This window comes from Schistocerca nitens, chromosome 1 (genome assembly GCF_023898315.1).
Source record: "Schistocerca nitens isolate TAMUIC-IGC-003100 chromosome 1, iqSchNite1.1, whole genome shotgun sequence".
Lineage (NCBI taxonomy): Eukaryota > Metazoa > Arthropoda > Insecta > Orthoptera > Acrididae > Schistocerca > Schistocerca nitens.
Genome location: NC_064614.1, coordinates 393,599,886 through 393,625,756, shown reverse-complemented (window position 1 = coordinate 393,625,756; position 25,871 = coordinate 393,599,886). Strand labels below are relative to the sequence as shown.

The window sequence follows — 25,871 nt, the reverse complement described above, 5'->3', positions numbered from 1 at the left end:
TGGAGAGTTAATTCCAAGAGGGAACCCAGGGCAGTCCAAGTCCCAGTGGATTGGATAGTAAGGACGTGAGACGAGTAGGTAAAGGGTTGAACGAGCATTCAGCGGAGTTGTCATCCATTAAGGATTTTTTTAATGTTTTTCCCTCGTGTCATGTGCTTAGGAGCTCTGGACCATGTCTAAGTATTCTAAGAGTAAGTATGTCATAAATGCCAATCCAAACAAGTTTAACAGTTAGATAAAGGATGACCCGGGGTCTTTGCGAGGAGGGGAATAATGTAGCGCCACCACCATTTAGGATAGGGAAAGTTAGTTTTGTGCGATATTTGGAGCACGAGGTACAGCCAGGTGCGGGCCGGATTGCAGTAAGTTCCGCATACCAGCAGTTGTGAAGGCAAATTGAGGCCACAGGGGCGTAGAACTGCCAGAGAGGGCACACACATCAGTTTCCGTGGTGCAAGTCATAGGCAGAAGAGGGCCACTGGCCAACCTAAGTGTTATGCATACGTTACGCGAACTGGCGTGCTTGACAAAACAGAGGCGCACAGCCGAGTATAAATAGGTGCCGTTTTGTAACGAGATTCATTTAAGTGGAGCAGCTCTCCTGGATGGCGGGGTGTGTCACACTGCTGGGCTACACGCAACAACAGATGGGGCGCCAGCATCCCAGTCCACGGCGGGTCATTGGTTCGACCCTCTGAGGCCAGCGCGGGGTCCACAGCCAGCCAGCGGCCACTCTTTGGCTCACTACCACGTGCAGTCGTCTCAGCTCCCGACACATGCCGGAGGCTTACGAGGTGAGGGCTGCAGATCTGGACGCTGGTTCGTGGGTGGTCATTGCCCCCACGTTCTCAGCTACGCCAGCAAGGAAGAAGCAGCAGCGGGGCTGGCCTACGGCTCCCTGCGGAGCAGTGTGGCTCACACTGAGCAGCGCTGAGTCAGCTGCTGGCGCAGCCATCCTGACATAATTGTGTTGATGTAATTGGAATTCTGCAGGCCAAGGCCGGCACGACACAGAGGTTGCGTTGCACGGTTCGCTGGGGTACTTCCTCAGCATTGCGGGGCCCTGTGATGCAGACCGAGGTGAACGGAGCACTGTAGTGAAACAAATAAATCATTTGGCAAGTTCTCGCTGAATTTTAATATGGTACCGCCTGGCCCCACCCCCTACATTTGGTGTCTTCCCACTACATTTGGTCATCCTGGTTCAAAATTTACCGTCTGATACCACAACAATACTCTTAGCAGTGCCAGTTGCGTTGACTGTTTGAGTGGCACGGTCTATTGCCTGATGAATTTGTAGCGGTTCTGAAGCTAATGCCCTGAAGTGTTTCCTTTAGTTTAGAAACTGAGTTGAACTCACGAGGGCTTAAGTCAGGGGAGTGCAGTAGGTGGTATAGCACTTAGCAGCCCCATCAGTCAAACAAATCAGTAACAGCTTGCACTGTACGTGCTTGAGCATTGTCCTGCAAAATGATGGTCAGGTCCTGCAGAAAGTGTCATCACTTCTGTCTCTATGGTGCTCACTTTTGGAACACAACCTACGACCAGCTTAGAGTCAGAAGTGATGACACTTTCTGCAGGACCTGACCATCATTTTGCAGGACAATGCTCAAGCACGTACAGTGCAAGCTGTTCCTGATTTGTTTTACTAATGGGGCTGCTAAGTACCATACCACATACTGCACTCCCCTGACTTAAGCTCTCATGAGTTCAGCTCGGTTTCTAAACCGAAGGAAACACTTCAGGCATTTGCTTCTGAACTGCTACAAATTCGTCGGGCAATAGACCGCGCCGCTTGAACTGTCAACACAACTGGCACTGCTAAGAGTATTCTACGACTTCCACATCACTGGCAACAGGTTATACACAATGCTGGTGACTACTTTGAAGGTCAGTAAAACTTTGAAACACACATCCATTTTGTACGGGCTGTAAATAAATAGTTGCCACTACTGAAGTTCCAACCATCATAAATAGCTTCTTGGTTGTTAACAATGCTCATTCCTGCAATTTAGTTGTGGCCATTAGTTCATTTAAACAGTTGATTGGTGATCATACCCATGTAAAAGGCTACACCAGAGTTGGCACATGAGATGGTTGCTTTCACATATGGCCTTGCTTGCGGTAGGAAAGGCCTTTGATGAAGCAGCAATAGGATTGTGTAAGGTGAGCGCATAAATAGGTGGCATAGGTCATGCATTTGAGTCTTTTGCACTAATATAAGTAATGTAGTGAAATGACTTTCATGTACAATTGTAACAGCATCGCGCAGTACCTGTAACTTCAACCAGTCTCATCAGAGGATTCAGGTTTCTGCACTGATTTTGGTATTGTAGTCCTATATCCATTTCTGGAATCCCAAAGACGTAATTGGCATGAGTCACCAGATATCAGTAACTGTCTTACACTATCATCATAGACAAATGTTGTTAAACCCTGGAGTGACAAAAGTTGTGGGATAGTGATAAGCACGTATACAGATGGGAGTAGTATCTCATACACAAGGTATAAAAGGGCAGTGTGTTGGCGGAGCTGTCATTTTTTCTCAGGAGAGTCATGTGTACAGGTTTCAGACATGATAATGACCACACGACAAGAATTAACAGACTTTCAACGTGATATGGTAGTTGGAGCTAGACACATGCAACATTCCATATTGGAAACTGTTGTGTCTAGACAAGACAGTCGAGACACAAGGCGAGGAAGCCGAAAGGGCACGCGTCAGCTCACGCAGGCTAGTTTAGGTCTGAAACAGGATTCGTAATGAATGCTATAAAGAAAAGTACGTAGCTGCTAGAATACTTAACTTTATTCCATCATTTGTATACAGCAGTCTTGATGATACAAGTGAGACTCTCTCTTGAAATGGTTAATGGACTTAGCTGAAGGCTATTCTAACTGTCTCTCGGCAAATGAGAGAAAGGCTTCGTCAGTGTAGTCACTAGCAAAGTCGTCATACAACTGGGGCGAGTGCTAGTCAGTCTCTCGAGACCTGCCGTGTGGTGGCGCTCGGTCTGCGATCCTGACAGTGGCGACACGCGGGTCCGACATGTACTAACGGACCACGGCCGATTTAAGCTACCACCTAGCAAGTGTGGTGTCTGGCGGTGACACCACAGAAACTGTTAGGGAATTCAATATTCTGAGATCCACAGAGTCAAGAGTGTGTGCTGAGAATATCAGATTTCGGGCATTACCTCGCACCATGGACAACAAATGACCAGTGGCCTTAAATTAATGGCCAAGAGCATTGGCTTTTGCATAGAGTTGTGAATGGTAACAGACAAGCAACACTGTGTGAAATAACTGCATAAATCAAAGTGGGATGTGTGACGAACATATCTGTCAAACTGCAGCAAAATTTGGCGTTAATGGACTATGGCAGCAGACGACAGACTCGAGCGCCTTCACTAACAACACGACATCACCTGCAGTGCCTCTCCTGGGCTTGTGACCATATCAGTTGGACCCTGTACGGCTGGAGAAACAAGGCCTGGTCAGATGAGTCTTGATTTGAGTTGGTAAGAGTTGATGGTAGCGTTTGACTGTGGCGCAAAAGCCATGGACCTAAGTTGTCATCAATGCACTGTGCAAGCTTGTGGTGGCTCCATAATGGTGTTGGCTGTGTTTACACGGAATGGACTAGGTCCTCTGGTTCAATTGAACCGATTATTGACTGGAAATGGTTAAGTTTGGTTACTCGGAGGCCATTTGCAGCCATTCATGGACTTCATGTTCCCAAACAATGTCATGTTACGGGGCACCATTGTTTGCGATTAGTTTGAAGAACATTCTGGAAAATTCAAGTGAATGATTTGGCCACCCAGATCAACCGGCAAGTGTCCCATCAAATGTTTATGGGACATAATCAAGAGGTCAGTTTGTGCACACAATCCTGCACCGGCAACGCCTTCACAATTATGGATGGTTATAGAGGCATTGTGGCTAATATTTTTGTCAGGGACTTCCAGCGATGTGTTGAGTCTATCCCATGTCAAGTTGCTGCACTTGCCAGGCAAAAGGAGGTTCAACAGATATTAGGAGGTATCCCATGACATTTGTCAACTCAGTTTAAATGAAAAGCAGAAGATTGTGAATATTCAACAGTATTAATTTATCCACAATTTCATGCTTTTTTGGAATTGTGGAGTTGTCCCACCAAGCAGTAAGGGGAGGACCAGTTAACTTGTCAAATACTTTTTTAATGAGGAGACAGCATATTAATCTTTATTTGCATATACATATAAATGATAATGATGGAATAAAATCTTGACACATGTTAGCTGTCATGCTGGGTGAGGTGGCATAGTGCTTAAGACGTTGGACTCTGTGTTGAGCAGAGTTGATAATATCTGAAGTAAAGTACTAAAATCCTGTTCTTCACACAGATGCAATGTTTTCAGTCACATATTCTACAAATCACTATCACTGAAGACATTTCCAGACAGAGTGAAAAATGCTTTGTCATGCCCCTTTACAAGAAAGATAGAAAGACAGATGATGATGATAATAATAATAATAATAATAATAATAATTACCAACCAATCTTATGACACCTCTTTCTCGAAGGTACTGGAAAAAATAATGTATGCAAGAACCATAACACACACCTCTAAAAATAAGATACTTAGTCCATCTCAGTTTGTATTTCAGTAGGGTCTCTCTACAGAACATGCTATTTTTCAATTCACACATCAGATTATACAAAATTTCAATGAGAAAATATTACCAATTGCTATCTTCTGAGACTTGCCAAAAGCATTTTATTGTGCAGTTCACAGTATTCTCCTAGAGAATCTAACATTTTTCAGATGACAAGAGACAGTGTGGTTTTGGGTTGCAAGGCACACACATCTCTCAATTCAGTTAACTTGCACATTGTGTGTAGCCGATCCTCTTCTCTGGGTAATCAGCTACGTCAGTCTCCCAAAAGCTTCTTCTCCAAAGACTATAGCTGGTTAAAGGAATTTATTAAAATACTTCTGTATCCTTGAAATAATTTTGGTACTCGTAAAATACTTTTCAGTTCAATCATTACATATTTTCAACTTTCACAGACAATAACTTCTGCAAGCTAACTTATTCCTTAAACATTAGACTCGTATATGTATTTTCAAATAGCATACATGTGTCTTGCTTCGTTCATAGCCAAGACTTGAAGTAATTCTTAAGTCTCTAGTCTTCAACGAGTCCAATACATGAATGAACATAGAAATCTATATTCAGTTGTTCATTAGTCTTTTTGCAATGAACAGAGACATTAAAAATCACAGAATACTACATAAAGTTTCCTTGTTCTTCTCGACCCATACTCGGAGACTCGGTGGACCGTACAGCAGGTATTGTCTGCCGCCGTTTGGCCGCCGGGTTCATCTTTTTCTTGTAGCTTTTTTTACCTGCACATACAAGTAGGCGATGCGCAGTAGGGCGTACTCATTTCTCCCACGTACCTCTAAAATATCAGGTGTTCAAAACAGTGGAAGGCTGAGTGGTTCTAGAATTTACTCCGAAATTCTCGAAGCACTACAAGAAGCTAGAATATTGTGGTATTAGAGATCTTTCTGGTTACTGGATTTCATGCTCTCTAACTAAAAGCATACAGAGTGTTGCATTAAGAAACTCAGGCAGTGTACTCAGTGAAACGCCATCTTCAGAATGGGGAATGATCATTACAGGTCTAACGTGGGGATGCACTTGTTCTTGTTATATATAAACGATCTTCAGTTATATATTCAAGAAGCAGAAATACACCTTTTTGCTGACAATGCAATATTATAACAAGCTTAATGAAGTAACTTTGACACTTGAAAATGTAAGAAATACTTTAAAAAAAATTCTTAACTGGTTCTCTGCAAATTGGCTGTCAGTGCATTTACATAAAACACAATATATGCAATTTTGTACTGTGTGAGGTGTGACCATACTATTAGATTTATTTTGCTTTTGACACGCAGACTGTAGAGTATAAGTGTTAACTAAACAAAAAGCAACAAGGCACACAAATCTGTCTGTTTCTGAAAACTTGAATTTGCAGTAACTAGCAACTTCATTATCAAAGAGATTTGGAAGTGCATGGATTTATCTAATCTGTCAACAACTAGACTTCTACTACACAGTTATACATTTAGCGACTTTCTGTATCACTTTACATTATTTTTTAAGAAACCGTTTTTGTTCCACATGCAAAATTTAACAAAATGAAGTTAAGAGGTTTTCATTGTCTACCGTCAATATACATTATTACAATATAAACATGGAATGTTGTAGCCAATCTTTGGTGTTGTATGTAAGTATGTGGATATTATTAAGGTGTCTGTAAGGAAAGCCATAAACATCACAACTTAAAATATGGTCCATGGTCTTTTGGGGTCTATGGTCACTTGGGATCTTTGGCATCTCCCCATTTCACCATTAATTGTCTGCATCATCCAAATCCGGTTCACAGTTTGTTCAGTGTAGTCCAATACCTCGGTGGCAGGACAAAGCCTGGCACTGCACTGTTAGGTCAGGCATCAGACTGCTGTTTGTCGTGGCTGTCCACTGCCACTCTTCTCTCGATGCGGTCTTCACATCCTGGGGTATTAGTTTGTCCAACTTGAAGGATTTTCAGGATTTGAGACAATCTTCAGTAGGAAAATATTGGTCGATGAGTAAGGTTGCTACCGATTGATAGAGCTAATCGCTAAGCTGCTGGTTATCATCGGATGTGTGTAGGTTCAGTATATGCTAGTATTGGAAAGCAGGAAATGGGGCTTGGTCATAGTGTTCCCAAGATTATCCTCATGGTTTAATGGAATTTGATGTCAATCTTTTTTGTGTGGATGTTCTTGCTCCATGTTGGGGCACAGTACTCACCAGCACTATATACAAGAGCAAACACTGAAGTGTGTAATGTCCAGCTGGAGCTGTCCTTGCTAGCTTTCCTATTATATTATTTCTTGTTTTCATTTTCTGGGCTGCATCTTCCAGGTGGTCCTTATATGATACTGTACATGCCAGTGATCTTCCCAGGTATTTAGGCGTTCTCTTGTGTCTGATTACTTGGCCCATTACATTTTGATTTTACATCCCTGTAGTTTAGGTGCATCACTGTGCTTACCAGCATTAAGTAATTCTTTTAATTTCTCGAAAAACTTTGCTTGTACTGATATTGTGAGGTCATCGGCATACACAGATGTCTGTGAATTTAAAACTGGAATATCAGATATGTAGAGCTTGAACAGAGCTGGTGCCAGTACAGATCCTTATTTTATTCCATTTTTCAAAACTCTGTGTTTACTTGCTCTCTCATTTTTAGTTCTCATGTTAATTTCTGTCCTCTTTACATTTTCATTCTAGTCTTCAAACGATTTTTAAAACTTTTCTCTACATTAGTTGTGAGGGCTAGAACTTGATTACAGCAGCTTCTATTCTTTCTGAACCCTCCAAATGACTAGAAACAATGCATGAGGGTAAATCAGTAAATGAAACAGAATGTTCTAAATTCTTAGGAGTTGATAATGATAAGAACCAGACAGAGATGAAAATGTCAAAAACTTGACTTAGTTTTCCTGTTTTCATTCACTAATGTCTTTTGGTATCATATTTTAGGGTAACTTGTCATTTAAGGGAAAAGTGTTTATGGCACAGAAGCATGTAATGTGTTATGTCTGTTCTAAACCTCTTGTAGACAGTTCTCTAGATAGGTGGGCATACTGACAACAGCTTCACAATACATTTACTCAACAATAAATCACAGTTTGACAACAATGGTAACGTTCGTAAATGTAATGCTAGAAGCAGAAATGATTTACAATATCCATCAGTCAGACTTAGAGTGACAAAGAAAGGAGGAGTTCAGCCTTAAAATCTTGGGCCACCTACCCAGTGATGTAACAGTTGCATGTATGCGTGCATGTGCATGTACATGTGTATTGCAGGGTGGGTTCTTTGGCAAAGTTATGGCTGTTTCATTAGCCCATCCGTGTTCAATCTGAGCTAATAGTCTTGTCTTGGATGACCTTAATGTCAATGAACCATTAAAATCCACCATTCCCTCTTTCTAAATTTACTCTTACATTTTCTTCTCTCTCTCTCTCTCTCTCTCTCTCTCTCTCTCTCTCTCTCTCTCTCTCTCTCTCTTTTAAAATCCAGTCATGTCACTTAATAGTGAAACAAGGTATTCATTAATGTTCCCCAGCTTACCTTATAATTACTACCTTATTATGGTTTTCATTTAGGCTAAAAATTTGAAACAGATTCACCATGTACTTTTCAGTGTATTGCGAGGGTTCATTTAATTTATAAATAACTTAGTTGCTGCTCTTCAGCTTCAAAAAGACTGCAAACCCTCAACTTGTTGAGAACTGTTGTTGTGTCTGTAGAATAATGGTTGGTTGGTTGTTTGGGGAAGGAGACCAGACATGGTTGTTTGGGGAAGGAGACCAGACAGCGTGGTCATCGGTCTCATTGGAGTAGGGAAGGAAGTCGGCCGTGTCCTTTCAGAGGAACCATCCCGGCATTTGCCTGTTGTGATTTAGGGAAATCACGGAAAACCTAAATCAGGATGGCCGGACGCGGGATTGAACCGTCGTCCTCCCGAATGCGAGTCCAGTGTCTAACCACTGCGCCACCTCGCTCGGTTAGAATAATGCAATTCCTGCCAAAAGCGGAACTCATTGACTCTGATGTAGGCTTTTATTGTGCCTTTAATTATTAAATATGATGATAGGTTAATCATTTAGTTACAACTCGTTAGGGAAGAAAAAATAAAACAAGTGTTTCAATACATTGGTGTATACATTATTGTTTTAATCTTTTGGTCATTGGTATTCCTTAATCCCACATTTTGCACAGAAGGTTCTAAGGTTCTTTGATTCTTTGCCACCTTCGATTACTTTGCCTGTCATGATGCCAAGTACATCTTTAACACTCTTGGAACATCACACATCCCATACAGAGTACCTCAAATGAATAATGTAACATAGAAAGTGAGACTTGCTCCATAATAAATACACATACATAAAAATTAAACTTATAAGTTGTGGACAGCTTTTCTGAGTAACAAACTAACAGATCTTCTGCTAATAAAGCTTGTTCATTTATAATCAGAAGTAGTACGAGATTTCACCTGAATCAACGTAATGATTTATTTCCAAAGCTTTGGCTACAAAACATCTGGAAAATCTTGTAACTTCACATCTGCCACTCCCTTATATATGAACAAGTGTTTGATTACTTAACAATCTTCATGTGTAATAACCATTCCTGAAAATGGCTTTAATTAGTCATATTATACTCTATAAATGTTTCTCCATCCTATGTCTCTTTATTTTCGTTTTCCAGACCAAACAAAAGTCTGTATAAACTTTTCCCCAGGATTCAAGAACAAGAAAGATTAAAACAATGCCCTATAAACTACAAAATTTTACAAACTTAAAAATTACACAAAAATTTATCTGTTCTGATGACCCATTAGCAAGTCTAACTTAATATTCTAGATTATCTGGCAACTAAGGGCAAAACTATAGATAAGAGACCATGGAAAGGCTAAAGTTATATCTGTTTTCATTGCTCACCATTCTTACGACCTCTCTGGTATCCCTTGTTGCCAGGAGATCCTTACTATCTACATCCACACTTCACACCACTAAATAAAAACCCACATGTTTAGTATTCTTCACACAAGGAAGACAGTTTCAAACATTTCCAACACCATAGTGTTGCTGTCTTCATGTACTCTTCAGCTTATACCCAGTCATCACTTCTGGCGCACATCATCCCTTTTAAAGCAAAGTTTAAAGTAAATTCGATTAGTTCACTCCCCAACACAGCATAAAATTTTAAAGTTTTCTATGAACACCCCACATTAATACCTTTAGTATCAGCATATGCCACATCTTGCCCCTTCCCAGGACCTCATTTCAAAACATACTATTGTTATTAAATTTTTGGTTTGATGTACCGGTATTGCTTAACACCTTCAAGTTCACCAACATGTAATAAAATAATCAGAAGCTCACATTAAAGTGACCATGCCACATTTTACTAAATGTTCAGTAAATAACATCATAATGTATCTGCAGTCATTGTAGAGGCCAGAAATTTGCTAATTCCTGTGAAGAATATAAATCAACCACAAAAAGAGCATGTTCACAGTTCAGTGCTAAAAATCTTTTATTAATCCAGAGTGTCATGATTTTTGGGAGGTGAGTTATGAAAAGAGTGCCATAGATGGTTAGGACAATGGGAAAAGAACTTACATGTTAGCAGCCCAGCATGCAGTGAAAGAGAAAGTAAATCAATCATTTATTTTGTCGAACTAGATTAGTGGTCCATTTGACGTGAGGAACAGTTGCGCCTATGGTACCTAAGTGGGTATCTCAGTAAGAATAAAATGCTCGTGAAAGCCAGAAGTTGGGGTTTCATCAAAGGTCTAGTACACAGTTTTAATCATAATGTTTTGTTACTGGTAAACTCTGTGGGAGAGTGAGAGATTCATTTCAGAAACAGGACTGGCAAGGAAAGATTGGTACAGCTGATTCATGAAAGTTTAGGGGGCGGATCTTGGGCCACACATGGTCAAATACCTGTTGTCATGGGTTGGAAAAGTAGGTATCTTTTTTGGATAAATCCAGACAACAGGTTCCCCTGCCTAAAGAGAATCTCCAGCAGTTTAAAAAATAATAAAACAATCACTCACAAGATAGATTCTAACATTTCAAATATCACATGTATCAGATGTCACAAAGAAAAACAAACCATTGGAAAGAGTAACATGGGGCATTTCACAGACTTAAAAATCCTCCAAGAAAACATGCAATCAATAAATAAAATACAACTGTTAGAAGTTGAGCTTAAATCTTTGAATTGCACAAAAGTTTGTGTTAGTGAGCACTGGTGGAGAGACACAGAAATCCAGTGTGTAGTATTATAATTGTATGAAAGGGCAAACTCTTATTGCAGAACTGCTTCAAGAGGTGGAGGATCATGCATTTATATCAGAAAAGGAACACAGTTCAAATCAAGACATGACCTCAGTACAGTAAGTGAAATATCAGCTACTGAATTAACAGGGCTTGATATCACCAAGAAATTAATCATTTTGTGTGTGTATAGATCTCCCAGTGGTAGTGTGGACACTTTTTTTTCAATACATTAACAGAAGTTCTAGATAAAGTCTCAAGTACAAAGGTCAACATATAATTCTGTGTGGGTACATCAACATCAACACTAATATCATAAATGAATCCAGCAGCACCCTCATAAATATCCTTCAAAGTTTTGGCATGTCCCTATTGGTCAATAGTGCAGCAAGGGTTACCACAATGACTGCATCAGTAATTGACCATGTGGTCACAAATATGGACGGGGAAAAATGTGATGTAGCTGTAAAAGATCTCGGACTATCAGACCATCTCTGTCAAATAACAGTAAAATCAGGCATTGAATCATTCCCTAAACTACAAGCCTTCCACCGACATCTATCAGAAATCAAAATAAAAGATTTATCAAAAGAACTAGCAAAACAAACCTGGGATGAAGTGTATAAGGAAACCAATGTGAATATGAAATTCTCCACATTATTTAATTGAACTTTGAAAAGGCATTTCCAAAAGTATGTATGTCTGTAGGAACATCTCACAAAAACAGATGGATAACAGCAGGTATTAAGAAGTCCTCTGAAACACTTAAATACCTCAGTTCCATGAAAAAGAATCGCAATGATCCAGAATTCTTAAATTTCTATCATATATACAAAAAGATATATATGAAGGTGCTGATTGCTGCAAAAAAGTCATTTAATGACAAAATAATATATAATGCAGAGAATAAAAGCAAAGCAGTCTGGGATGTTATAAAAAAGGATACAGGGAGAAGCAAACAAATGCAGAATAACATACTGCTAAGGGAGGGGGATAAGGTAATAAATGATCCACAACACTTAGCAAACTATGTAAATGAGCATTTTTCAAGTATTGCAGAGAAGTTACAGTAAATATTCCCCAAAACAAATATAATGCCAGTAAATAATGTTGCACTAAATACAATGATGTTACTTCCAACCACAGAGAATGAAGTCAATAAAACTGTTCAAAAACTAGAAAATAAAAAGTCGGTAGGCTTAGATGAAGTACCAGCGTGTGTACTCAAACAATGCATAGAGATTATACAAGGCCCCTTAACATATATAATGAATGAATCCTTCACATCAGGGACATTTCCAGAGCAGTTAAAACAGGCAAGAGTTGTACCTTTGCTTAAGAAAGATAATGCAGAAGACAAAAATTACTGGCTCATTTCCCTGCTGTCACCATTCTCAAAAATAATAGAAGCAATTATGAAATACAGATTAATGAATTACCTGAATAAATACAATCTTTTAAGTGAATCACAGTTTGGTTTCCGAAGTGGCAAAAATATGGAGTCAGCCATAGTAGAATTCACAGTAGTTGTACTTGATGCTCTTGATAAAGATCAGTGTGTCACAGGCATATTTTTGGATCTTTTTAAGGGCTTTGATACAGTCAACCACAAGATTCTATTACATAAATTAGAAGCATTAGGAATAAAGTGGGTAGCTAATGAATGGTTTCGATCATACCTAGTAGATAGGGTACAAAGACTAAGGACAATACATACTTCAAATAGATCTAAACATTTAGTAAAACACTTATCAGAACCAAAATACATTAATATAGGGGTTCTGCAAGGTAGCATATTAGGACCAATTCTACTCCTGATATTCATCAGTGACTTTCCCAGTAGTGTTAATCATGGTGAAAAAATTCTCTTTGCTGACGACAGCAATGTTACAGTCACTGAAAAAACGAGAGAACTCCTCGCAGAGAAAGCAAATGAAACTCTCAAGGAAGGTTACGATTGGTCAATAAGCAATAAAGTGACATTGAACATAAAGAAGACTAATGCCATGAATTTCAGTTTGAAGAGGGAGAATGACAATGTTAAATTAAATGTAGATGGCACATCTATAGACTGTGTAACAAATTCAAAATTTCTAGGAATGAATATTGTTCTCAGTTGAAGTGGTGTGAACACACAAAGGTACTTGCAGACAGAGTGTAATCAGCATGTTATGCCCGTGGAATACTGTCATCAGTGTGTAACATGCAGTGTCTTTTAGTTACATACTATTCATATGTACACTCTACTCTTAGCTATGGCATTCTTTTTTGGGAAACAAATGCACAAATTATGAACAAAATTTTCAAACTCCAGAAAAGAGCCATAAGAATAATAACCAAAAATAGTAGTTGAGCTCATTGTAAAGATCTGTTCAAAACAATGGGGATTTTAACTGCTCCATGTGAATACATTTACCAGTGAGTTCTACACATCAAAAATAACATTTGTAATTACTGCACAAACAGCCCTGTCCATGACCATGGAACAAGAGCTAGACTCAACTTACATTTACCAAGAAAAAATGAACATAAAACTCAAAACAGCATTTTCTACCAAGGAATAAAACTGTACAAAAAATTACCAAAAGAAATTAAAGAAACTGCAAAAATACACTTATTTAGAAAGGCAGCTAAAAAGTACCAATTATGCAATGCGTTTTATACATTGAAGAATTACTTATAAAACAGAGTAGCGGTTTGGTAAAAAAAATGTCACAAAATAAATAATAATGATTATAAAGCATCCGACATTCCTCATAACACCTTCACACAATGTTTTTTTCCTTTTCTAGAAATACTTAGCCTCAAGCTATGCATACCTCTTCCTCTTTCTGAGCTCAACATCTCACTCACTATAGAGGGACACCGACTCAGTTTTTCAGGATAGCAAATGGGAAGTTGCAGTACAGAAAATGGCCCAGAGATCACCAGTGTGTGTGTGTGTGTGTGTGTGTGTGTGTGTGTGTGATAATTGAGATATGAGTGAAAAGTGTGGCATTACCTTATTTAATAACTTATTTGTAAAAAAAGTATTGTATATCAGTAGAAAATTTGATGATTGTTTCTAACTGGAAGTCTGTAGAATTAATGTGTATCGAATTAGCTTATTTTAAATTGGTCTAAACTTGTAAATACTTTGACATGTCCTATTTCCGTGTAAAAAGAGATCTGTGGATGAATAAAGCTACTACTACTACTACTACAACTACCTACTACCGACTACTACTACTACTACTACTACTACTACTACTACTACTACTACTACTAACCCTTAAGTTATGACTTGGCTGTTGTATATCATCATCTTTTTACTTGGGATGTCGGTTCAGCAAGGTATGGCTGTGGCTAAGCCATGCCTCCGCAGTATCCTTTCTTTCAGGAGTGCTAGTTCTGCTAGGTTCGCAGGAGAGCTTCTGTAAAGTTTGGAAGGTAGGAGATGAGATACTGGCAGAAGTAAAGCTGTGAGTACCGGGCGTGAGTTGTGCTTCGGTAGCTCAGATGGTAGAGCACTTGCCCGCGAAAGGCAAAGGTCCCGAGTTCGAGTCTCGGTCGGGCACACAGAGAGTCATATAGTCCGTAAGATACGATATCACCACTGATGACTTTGTTGGTTTCTACTGTTTATCATACAATGATACATCTCATTAGACCCTAGTATTTTCTGTCTTTTATTGAATAATTTGCACATCACAAACTCTGTTAGAAGATGAGTATGTGTCTCCTTAAAAATAAAGAATTTTGAAATTTTGTTTTTCATAATTAGGTTTATATGCTCTTCCTCATAGAATGGGAAACTGCTGTTCTGAACAGAAATGACATTATCTAACGTGTGCCTTTTTAGTAGGTGTATATTAATAAAAAGTGGTGGAATCATATTTACGTATATTGAATCTAACTATTCACCAATTATTCATTTAAGATGCTGTACTTTGAGCTTGCATTGCTGTATGTGGTATGTTGGCTAGACATCTCCCATCACTATAATAAATGGAAACTATACTGACTTTTTCCATTGAGTGTTTTATTTTTTATTTTTTTCTGTCTTTGTTGCCAACTCTTGTTTTCAATGAAATTTTGACAACATATAAATACATTTTTTCAGAAATTTAATAAGAATATTTACTCATAGTCATTTTTCTTCACAGAATGGATGCCCGTTCAGCAGTCTTGGTGTATTGAATCTCATACCTCAGGCACCTGTTCCTAACCTGAATGTTGGTGTTGTGCGCCAAGCAACGGTTGCAGTGGATTTGCAGTTACCTGGTTCCCATAGCAAAATGAAAAGAGAAGAACTGAATTTGAAATTAAATTCTGAGCATGATAATTCATCACCAAGCTGTATTGCAAAGGAGACAAAAACTGGAAATGAAGACTCTGTTGATGACTTCACTGATTTCCAGAGTTTTACTGTGGGAACATCTGTAACTGAAAGAGTTGTTAATCCTGATGCAAACAACTCAGATAAGTTGAGATATAATTCACCTCCCAGTAACAGTTCAGTCCAGAAGAACCATAGCCTTGATACAGAAAGCATAACTCACAAATGTCCAAATGTGATCATAGTTGGAAATACAAGTCATTCACGAGGTATTGGTAGCAGACTTGCCAATCATTCTCTTGGCACTCCAAAACAAACCAAAATGCGACATAAACATCACCATCACCACCACCATCATAGTCACAAAAACAACCAGCTTCCCATGAATTCTGTGTCTCCAGCAGCAGAAGATGAATTTACTGATTTCCAACAGGCTGAAACTTCTCTGGCAGAGAATAATGTGGAGAATTTGTCTTCAGGCACTACTTCAACCACTTCTCCGAGTGGTACATATGTGCTGAAAGAAAGTGCTATAAGAGCAGGCAAAAAATTAACTTCTGTGATTAGCAGACTGGAAAGTTCAAATGAAGTCTTAAGAGACAGATCAAAGGAGCTTGTTACCTCTGCTTCAGGTACTAATACTACATCACCAAATTACAGTGTTGTTAACACCCACAATACAAAACAAGATTTGGAGAAGCCAGTAGTTCATCAAAATATGCAACATGAGGAACATTCTGTTAAGGATATGGCTAAAAAAGTTAATAATGTGAGTGAACTGATGGCAGTTGAAGAAGATAAATACAGTGCACTCCGAGAACTATCAACAGTAGAAAGAGAATCACCACTCTTAAATAACACTGGCAGTCTGGACTTGGCTGATGATTTTGGAGACTTTGTTACAGCAGAAGTGTCAAGTGATGACTCTTTTGCTGCCATTTCTTCAAGAGATAGTAGTGGAGTAAACAAAGTACCACTTACTCCTCCATCTGTATTTAATGCTTCTCAGACTGCAGAGTTTCCAGTGGATTGGACAGCTTTTCACAGTTCAGATCACACAGTTTCTAAAGCTGCTTCTGCTGTTCAAAGTAAATGTGCTAGTGGTGCTATGGATAACATTTTTAATTCTCTGCATACTGCACCGTGCAGTACAGAGGAATTACACCTTGTGGATACTCCAGTTTCAGTGAAGTGTTCAAGCTCTGGCCTCAGTGAAATAGATATTTTTTCACCACTTAAAAAGTTAAGTTTAAATACCAATTGCAGTACTGCAGAAGAGAAAGTGTTAAGTGTGAGCAGTGATCTCAAGATCGATGGAAAACAGTGCGATACTAATGACAAATCATTTCTCGATTGCTTCAGCATTATCAATAGCAAAGACAATCCATCAAAGGGAGCATCACTGTCTGTGTTTGATGAACCTACCAGAACAGATATTTTGTGCAGTGAAACAGTAGAAGATGAATTTGGTGACTTTGTTGGTACTGATGTTCGTTCTGGAGAGCCAAGCAGTTGTGTGAGCAAAGAATTCCCTTCTGACAATCAGCCATCTGCAGTAACCAAGGATATTTTATATGACACACATTCTGTAAGCAGCTTGGAATTTCCTACTTTCTCTCTTAGTAGACATGGATCACTACCAAGCTTGGACCTTAAAGTATATCCCTCAGGATCTGAGCAACCTGGTGCTTCTCATTCACAAAATGTGTCACCACAGGTAAGAATCTATTAATCTGACAACTTTTTTAAAAAAAGGAAAGGAAAAAATAGCATAGGTAAACTAGTGTGCAAGATTAGGGTTGTTGTATATTGCATTTGTAAATGCTGTTTTTTATTACTCTTCATTGTTCACAAAATTAGACTGGTTATTTGAATAACTAACTTAATGGATTTGAATCAGCCCCCTTTGAATATCAGAAATCACTTTCTAAGTTGATCACTACTGTTGTTATTCACATCAATCATTTTGAAACCAGCTGTTGCCTATAGATTTCAGAGGTACAATATTGAAAATTATTTGTAATCTTACTACACCAAATTCACAATGTTTTTTTTCTGTGTTCTATGTGTCAGGCTGAGTGTCTACCAGTTAGCATAAATCAGACAATGGGAAATCCAGGATGGAATGTAACAATATTATGAGAAGGAAAGTTGCCACTCACCATATAGTGGAGATGCTGAGTAACAACTTTCCTTCTCATAATATTGTTACCACCATATAGTGGAGATGCTGAGTGACAACTTTCCTTCTCATAATATTGTTACCACTTAGCATAGTAATTTAAGATAATGTGTTATCTCTAAGGGGATGGCCATTGACTGTTGAAAAAGCTACAGTAATGGTCCTGTTCCAGTCAGTTGTGATGAAGGGCTCATTTTGCTTTACTTCTAAAACTGTATAAAATAGTCAGATATTTGTAACTAACTTGCTATGTGTAATTGATAAGTTAACTCTTCAGTGCATTAGTTTTGAAAGAGTTAGTGGATATCTGTGTATGCATGCAGAAAAAATAGGTTGACATTAGTTACAGTGAGGAGAGAGTTTCAATCAGGCCCTTCATATAGGGTGTGGGCAAACATGCTTTCTCAGCCCCTCACTGTAGGCTGCCCTGCATGACAGGTGTGTTGTGCTGGAAGAGTATCAGCCTGCCTTATCGACAGGGGCAAGAAATGTTTTTCAAGCTCCTGATAAGCAGGCTGTCAAGCACAACAGGTGTGTTGTGGCATTAGTATCAGCCTGCTTTATTGGCCTGTTTTTCAGGGTCTGTATCTGTGGATGGGCACAGCTGGGTGAAGTTTAAAATGGCTAGACGTGAGGATATACAGGGAAGAAAGGGAGGGGGGCAGGAGGGAATGGATAGGGTTAGAGGGGAAGGAGGTGATGGAGAGGGAATAGGAGGAGGAGAAGGACATTGATAAGGGGAGTGGGGAGGAGGAGATTGATGGTGAGAGGTTAGAAGGAAGAGATGAATAGGGTGACATGGGGAGGATTCAGTGTAGGGAGAGGGAGGCAGGAGGAGATGGGAGTAGGGGGTGGAGGGAGGGAGGACAATGTATTGTGTCGAATGTCCGTTCATGGATGAAGCCACAAGAAAAAGGCTAGAATGTTGTAAAATTTACTGGGTTGGTAAGTTTGAATACTTAGGTATCACAGTAGACAAGAATCCATACTACAATATGCATCACACTGATACAAAGCCTCCTTCTGGTTTTCATCAATATGAATTTAAACGCTCAAAGTAAACAATGCTTATACAAATCCACATTCTTATCCTTAGTCTTACATAGTTGTTCAGTACGGGGTACAGCATATGAAATTGTTATTAAGAAGGCTGAAGTACTACAGAAGAAATTATCCTGATGGATCCCAAACATGTTGACATGAAAAAGAAAGATTCATCAAGAGGTATACGTCAAACTATTAGATGACCAAATGGACCATATTACTTTACAGTTTCCTAAAGAAACAGCATGTAAATAATGAGTGTCAGTTGAAAATGGAGATAACTATAGGCCCTACGCTGTGTGTTTCAGTGATAAAATTCTGACTTGTTTATGTTAACAGTAGAAACTCAGAATACAAGAAAACTGTTGGTACAGGTCACAAAGAAACTTCAGAGGTCAAAAAGAGAGAGGAGCACATATGCTGGAATATATAGAACATGCACTGAAGAATCATTGAACTGCTTACAAAAGTAACAAACACATAAGAAAGAAGATAGGAAGAGAAAAAAAATTGGGGTGTATATCAAACCTAATACATTCAAACTGCAAAGCATATGTGCAGTGAGGAATGGAAATAGGTCAAAAATTATTGAACAAGTTAAAAATTTCAAAAAAATGAGTCTTGTGAGTATTACAGAAAGAGCTGCAACGATATGAGCTTCTATGGTGCCTTAACAACATTTGCATGAGAAATGAGATACTAAATATGTGAACAATTATCGTGGCTTTCTTAACTCTTAGTAACATAAAAGATCACCAAATCGTCTTCTTAAAAGAACATGTACAAGAAGTTGAGCATAAACTGGGGGAATTCCATGGATGTTTCCCTAACCTTTTGAAACTGAAAAAGGAGTTCATCAATTGGCTGGGACCTAACTACCTTGGCTTTGTATGCATTTTTGCATCACAATCAGAATGCCCATTAATAGTTTAGCTGACAGTAACAGCAAAGATTTTATATCTATCTACAAAAATATTGTTGTATTTTGTGGTATAACTGGCAGGAACTTCGGAAAGGAAGCCCGCTATGGAAATTAATCTGAAGAGTGCACAGAAAATGTTTAATATAAAAATTTTAGTAGGAGTCAGGCAAAATAATTACATTGAAATTATAAAGAACTGTTGTGTCCTTTGCTTACTGTAATAGAAGAGCCTACTGTCTGAGCTGGCACCTGCAGATAACACATTAAATCTGTTTGAATTTGTAAATCTTGTATCATTAGTGATCAGTTGTGTTTTGTGCCTAGAGCTTTGCCTTGGTTCTCTGCTTGGTTGTGTTCTCAGTTTGTAACAATTCAGGCATTTTTGTCTTTTTATTAATCCCATATTTTTATTTCTAAGGCAGTCAGTCTCTCTTTTTATGGCGCTGAGTATAAATTGTAAACCTGGAATTTATTCAGTCAGCTTCGAAAATTGACTGTCGGAGTTAACACAAACTTCCTTTTGAATTACACCAGGGACATTAATTCTGGTAGTAATATAATGCATGTTTGTACTGACTGTCCTCTTCAGAGTGTACACTTAGTTTCCTTTGGTTACCGACAGAAGTACTGAAGACCACTGACTTTGATTGTAAGTAGCAAAGCTGTACATGATGTGAAGGCACTTAATAAGTAGTAGTAGTAGTAGTAGTAGTAGTTGTTGTTGTTGTTGTTATGGTCTTCAGCCCTGAGACTGATTTGATGCAGCTCCCCATGCTACTCTATCCTGTGCAAGCTTCTTCATCTCCCAGTACCGACTGCAACCTACATCCTTCTGAATCTGCTTGGTGTATTCATCTCTTGGTCTCCCTCTACGATTTTTACCCTCCACGCTGCCCTCCAATACTAAGTTGGTGATCCCTTGATGCCTCAGAACATGTCCTACCAACCAATCCCTTCTTCTAGTCAAGTTGTGCCACAAACTCCTCTTCTCCCCAATTCTATTCAATACCTCCTCATTAGTTATGTGATCTACCCATCTAATCCTCAGCATTCTTCTGTAGCACCACATTTCGAAAGCTTCCATTCTCTTCTTGTCTAAACTATTTATCGTCCATGTTTCACTTCCATACATTGCTACACTCCATACAAATACTTTCAGAAATGACTTCCTAACACTTAAATCAATACTTGATGTTAACAAATTTCTCTTCTTCAGAAACGCTTTCCTTCCCATTGCCAGTCTACATTTTATATCCTCTCTACTTCGACCATCATCAGCTATTTTGCTCCCCAAATAGCAAAACTCCTTTACTACTTTAAGTGTCTCATTTCCTAATCTAATACCCTCAACATCACCCGACTGAATTCGACTACATTCCATTAGCCTCGTTTTGCTTTTGTTGGTGTTCATCTTATATCCTCCCTTCAAGACACCATCCATTCCATTCAACTGCTCTTCCAAGTCCTTTGCTGTCTCTGACAGAATTACAATGTCATCAGCGAACCTCAAAGTTTTTATTTCTTCTCCATGGAATTTAATACCTACTCCAAATTTTTCTTTTGTTTCATTCACTGCTTGCTCAATATACAGATTGAATAACATCGGGGAGAGGCTACAACCCTGTCTCACTCCCTTCCCAACCACTGCTTCCCTTTCATGCCCCTCAACTATATAACTGCCATTTGGTTTCTATACAAATTGTAAATAGCCTTTCGCTCCCTATATTTTACCCCAGCCACCTTCAGAATTTGAAAGAGAGTATTCCAGTCAACATTGTCAAAAGCTTTCTCTAAGTCTACAAATGCTAGAAATGTAGGTTTGCCTTTCCTTAATCTAGCTTCTAAGATAAGTCATAGGGTCAGTATTGCCTCATGTGTTCCAATATTTCTACGGAATCCAAACTGATCTTCCCCAAGGTCGGCTTCTAGTAGTTTTTCCATTAGTCTGTAAAGAATTCGGGTTAGTATTTTGCAGCCGTGACTTATTAAACTGATAGTTCGGTAATTTTCACATCTGTCAACACTTGCTTTCTTTGGGATTGGGATTATTATATTCTTCTTGAAGTCTGAGGGTATTTCGCCTGTCTCATACATCTTGCTCACCAGATGGTACAGTTTTGTCAGGACTGGCTCTCCCAATGCCGTCAGTAGTTTTAATGGAATGTTGTCTACTCGTGGGGCCTTGTTTCGACTCAGGTCTTTCAGTGCTCTGTCAAACTCTTCACGCAGTATCATATCTCCCATTTCATCTTCATCTACACCCTCTTCCATTGCCATAATATTGTCCTCAAGTACATCACCCTTGTATAGACCCTCTATATACTCCTTCCACCTTTCTGCTTTCCCTTCTTTGCTTAGAACTGGGTTTCCATCTGAGCTCTTGATATTCATACAAGTGGTTCTCTTTTCTCCAAAGGTGTCTTTAATTTTCCTGTAGGCAGTATCTATCTTACCCCTAGTGAGATAAGCCTCTACATCCTTACATTTGTCCTCTAGCCATCCCTACTTAGCCATTTTGCACTTCCTGTCGATCTCATTTTAGAGATGTTTGTATTCCTTTTTGCCTGCTTCATTTACTGCATTTTTATATTTTCTCCTTTCATCAATTAAATTCAATATTTCTTCTGTTACCCAAGGATTTCTATTAGTCTTTTTACCTACTTGATCCTCTGCTGCCTTCACTACTTCATCCCTCAAAGCTACCCATTCTTCTTCTACTGTATTTCTTTCCCCCACTCCTGCCATTTGTTCCCTTACGCTCTCCCTGAAAATCTGTACATTCTCTGGTTTAGTCAGTTTATCCAGGTCCCATCTCCTTAAATTCCCACCTTTTTGCAGTTTCTTCAGTTTTAATCTACAGTTCGTAACCAATAGATTGTGGTCCGAGTCCACATCTGTACCTGGAAATGTCTTACCATTTAAAACCTGGTTCCTGAATCTCTGTCTTACCATTATATAATCTATCTGATACCGTTTAGTATCTCCAGGATTCTTCCATGTATACAACCTTCTTTCATGATTCTTGAACCAAGTGTTAGCTATGATTAAGTTATGCTCTGTGCAAAATTCTACAAGGCGGCTTCCTCTTTCATTTCTTACCCCCAATCCATATTCACCTACTCAGTTTCCTTCTCTCCCTTTTCCTACTACTGATTTCCAGTCACCCATGACTTTTAAATTTTCGTTTCCCGTCACTATCTGAATAATTTCTTTTAATTCATCATACATTTCTGCAATTTCTTCGTCATCTGCAGAGTTAGTTGGCATATAAACTGGTACTACTGTAGTAGGCGTGGGCTTCATGTCTATCTTGGCCACAATAATGCGTTCACTATGCTGTTTGTAGTAGCTTACCCGCATTCCTATTTTTTTATTCATTATTAAACCTACTCCTGCATTACCCCTATTTGACTTTGTAATTACAACTCTGTATTCGCCTGACCAAAAGTCTTGTTCCTCCTGCCACCGAACTTCACTAATTCCCACTATATCTAACTTTAACCTATCCATTTCCCTTTTTAAATTTTCTAACCTACCTGCCCGATTAAGGGCTCTGACATTCCACGCTCCGATCTGTAGAAAGCCAGTTTTCTCTCTCCTGATAACAACGATGTCCTGAGTTGGCCCCACCCGAAGCTCCAAATGGGGGACTATTTTACCTCCGGAATATTTTACACAAAAGGACACCATCATCATTTAACCATACAGTAAAGCTGCATGCCCTCGGGAAAAATTACAGCTGTAGTTTCCCCTTGCTTTCAATCGTTCGCAGTACCAGCACAGCAAGGCCGTTTTGGTTAGTGTTACAAGACCAGATCAGTCAATCATCCAGACTGTTGCCCCTGCAACTACTGAAAAGGCTGCTGCCCCTCTTCAAGAACCACGCGTTTGTCTGGCCTCTCAACATATTCCCCTCCATTGTGGTTGCACCTATGGTACGGCTATCTGTATCGCTGAGGCACGCAAGCCTCTCCACCAACGGCAAGGTCCATGGTTCATGGGGGGACTTAATAAGTAAATAAATAAAATCCTGTAACTGTTATTTGGTGCAGAGCAAGGCAGAGAGCTAAAACCATAGTCTTTTTCAGTTCTGTAGAATTATTAAAATGGTCAGTTAGGTGCAGTACTAAAGGGCTTCATTGAACATGGCAATAATAAATTGCATTGTGGAAGCAGCTCTTTGGGTATGAAAGGAGTGGTAATGACTATTTTCTGATGTTGAAACTACAGTCAAAAAAAATGGCTCTGAGCACTATGGGACTTAACTTCTCAGCTCATCAGTCCCCTAGAACTTAGAACTACTTAAACCTAACCAACCTAAGGACATCACACACATCCATGCCCGAGGCGGGATTTGAACCTGTGACCTTAGCGGTCGTGCGGTTCCAGACTGTAGTGCCTAGAACCGCTGGGCCACCTTGGCTGGCCAAAACTACAGTAAGAGTCCAAATCTGAAGACAGGGTCATCAATGGAAAGTATGTGTATTACTGACACCAGTGTACAGCCAGAACAGAGCTGACATCATGGGCAAAGAGTGCAACTATATATGCAAACAGCAGAGTTCCAGAATGCCGGTATTTACACAGACATCAAATTGTCCAAAATATATTAACATAAGATATTTCAAGAACCTTCCAGGAACGATTAACACTAAATAACAAGTAAATGCTGGTGATAGGGTTTGAACTGGGACTGTACAGCATGCCAGCCAGCAACACTAGTCATTACGCTGCACTGTATGCACCACGGCTCGCAGCATTGCTGCCTCACCTGCAAAAATAGTGACCCACTGTTTCAGAAGTACTGACTACAGCTCGCTTGGTGAAGGCAGTGCTGACAGATCTTTGCATTCTGGTTATATTGTTACATCCTCTTTACTCTGATAAGCATCAAAGGTAGCCCCTCTAAAGCTACATGGAGCCCCTTTGAAACTACATGATCATTGAGTGGGTCATCAGTTTCCTTGACCCTCCCATTGTCGATCTGTTCCTCTGGATTGCAATAGAGTTTCAAATGGAGGACATGACTGACATACGTGCTTTTGTCTTCTTGAGGGAAAGGTCATAATCCTCAAAGTCATATGTTGTGTTCTACAAGTGATGAATGGTATGATACAACCCAGAGTAGTGCTTTAGTAACTTTTCTTAGAGACCTGCTTTCTGCACAAGCGTAAAAATCCAGCCCAAGTCCCCGGGTTGTATTTCATTGGCTGCTGCCTGGCTTTTTAGTGCTCTTGGTCTTCCTCCTGGGTGTCCAGGGTCCATACGCAAGCCAGCTTCTTCAGTACTAGTGATCATTCACTAGAATCAGAAACAGTGTATCCATTGTTGTCTTGGCTTTGTGACTGTGGAGCAGAAATTAATGTACATCAGGAGCATATATGCTGATGTCTTATCAAAGCATTTGTAACCATGCTTCTATGTATAGTAGACAGTTATCATCATGTGGGTGCTGTCACAACATGACCTTACCTCTGACACTAGACTTGACTTTTCTACGGACAGGGATCATCACACTCAGCAACAAGGAACTTTCAAATTTCTGGAGCTTCAGCTGTCAGCACAGCTTAGGTAACTGCATAGCAGGTGAGAGAGTCAGTGCAGACTATTATTCATCAGTTCTCTTTTGTCGACTCTAGGAACTTCCCTGGGATGTCAGTTCCATTACAGTGGAATGGCACTGTTGCAGGTGGGATTGGTACCAGAGACCCCAGAGATAACTGTGGCATGTGCTTTTGTTGTTGCATCCTTTACAGTGGCTCACATTGTGCCTAAAGATTGATGGACACTTAGTCAGTGATACCTGCCTCTGATTCTGTCAATAATCTTCAAAAAATGCAGGTGACCAGGGGTTAGAGCATCATGGAAGTAATTGAGGTTAGCTGGCTATAGATGAACTATGATGACGAGCGGCCGTCTCCACCTCAGTGTATCATATTTCCGCTTATACTGTGCTCTGTTTGTTAATTGGAACTGACTTTTGGTTGATTTCTCTCTTCTTCAAGGCTTCTGTGGTTTTCAGCAGCATTGTCATTTAATCCAGAAGTAACTGAGATTTCATCTACGCTGCTGTATTCCGCCAAAGGATTCCTTGAAAGGCAGCCAGTATCCTGTCTTTTTTCTTCTTTTGTATACCAGTGTGATGTACTCCTGAAGCCTCAGTGCCCATCTTGCCAGTTACCCATTGAACTTTCAGGAACTGTCAACCAGCATAGAGAATGGTGATGCATCACAGCAGTGAATGATTTGCCTAATAACTAAGGCTGGAACTTGTTGATGGTTCAAATAGCTGAAAGGCATTCACTCAGTTTAGCGTAGTTCATCACAAACTTTATTCCAAGAAAACTTCTCACATCATGAATGTGCTTGGGAGTCAAAAAAATTGTGATTGCTCTTATTTCCTCTGGATTTGGATGGACTCATATCGCCATTCACTTTGTCCAAATATTTTCATTTCTTGTGTGATGAAGTAGTACTTTTTTGGACTTATGTGGAGGCCTG

At 39.4% G+C, this 25,871-nt stretch overlaps 1 protein-coding gene across 2 annotated transcripts in view; it reads left to right on the top strand.

Annotated features, from left to right (window-relative positions):
- The window catches only part of LOC126249366 (synergin gamma-like), a 173,491-nt gene that overhangs the window by 112,821 nt on the left and 34,799 nt on the right, over positions 1 to 25,871 (top strand). For both annotated transcript variants that reach the window (XM_049951021.1, XM_049951027.1), the window contains one exon: positions 15,050 to 16,939. In XM_049951021.1, coding sequence (XP_049806978.1) covers positions 15,050 to 16,939 — 1,890 coding nt within the window. The remainder of the gene's footprint in view (positions 1 to 15,049; positions 16,940 to 25,871) is intronic.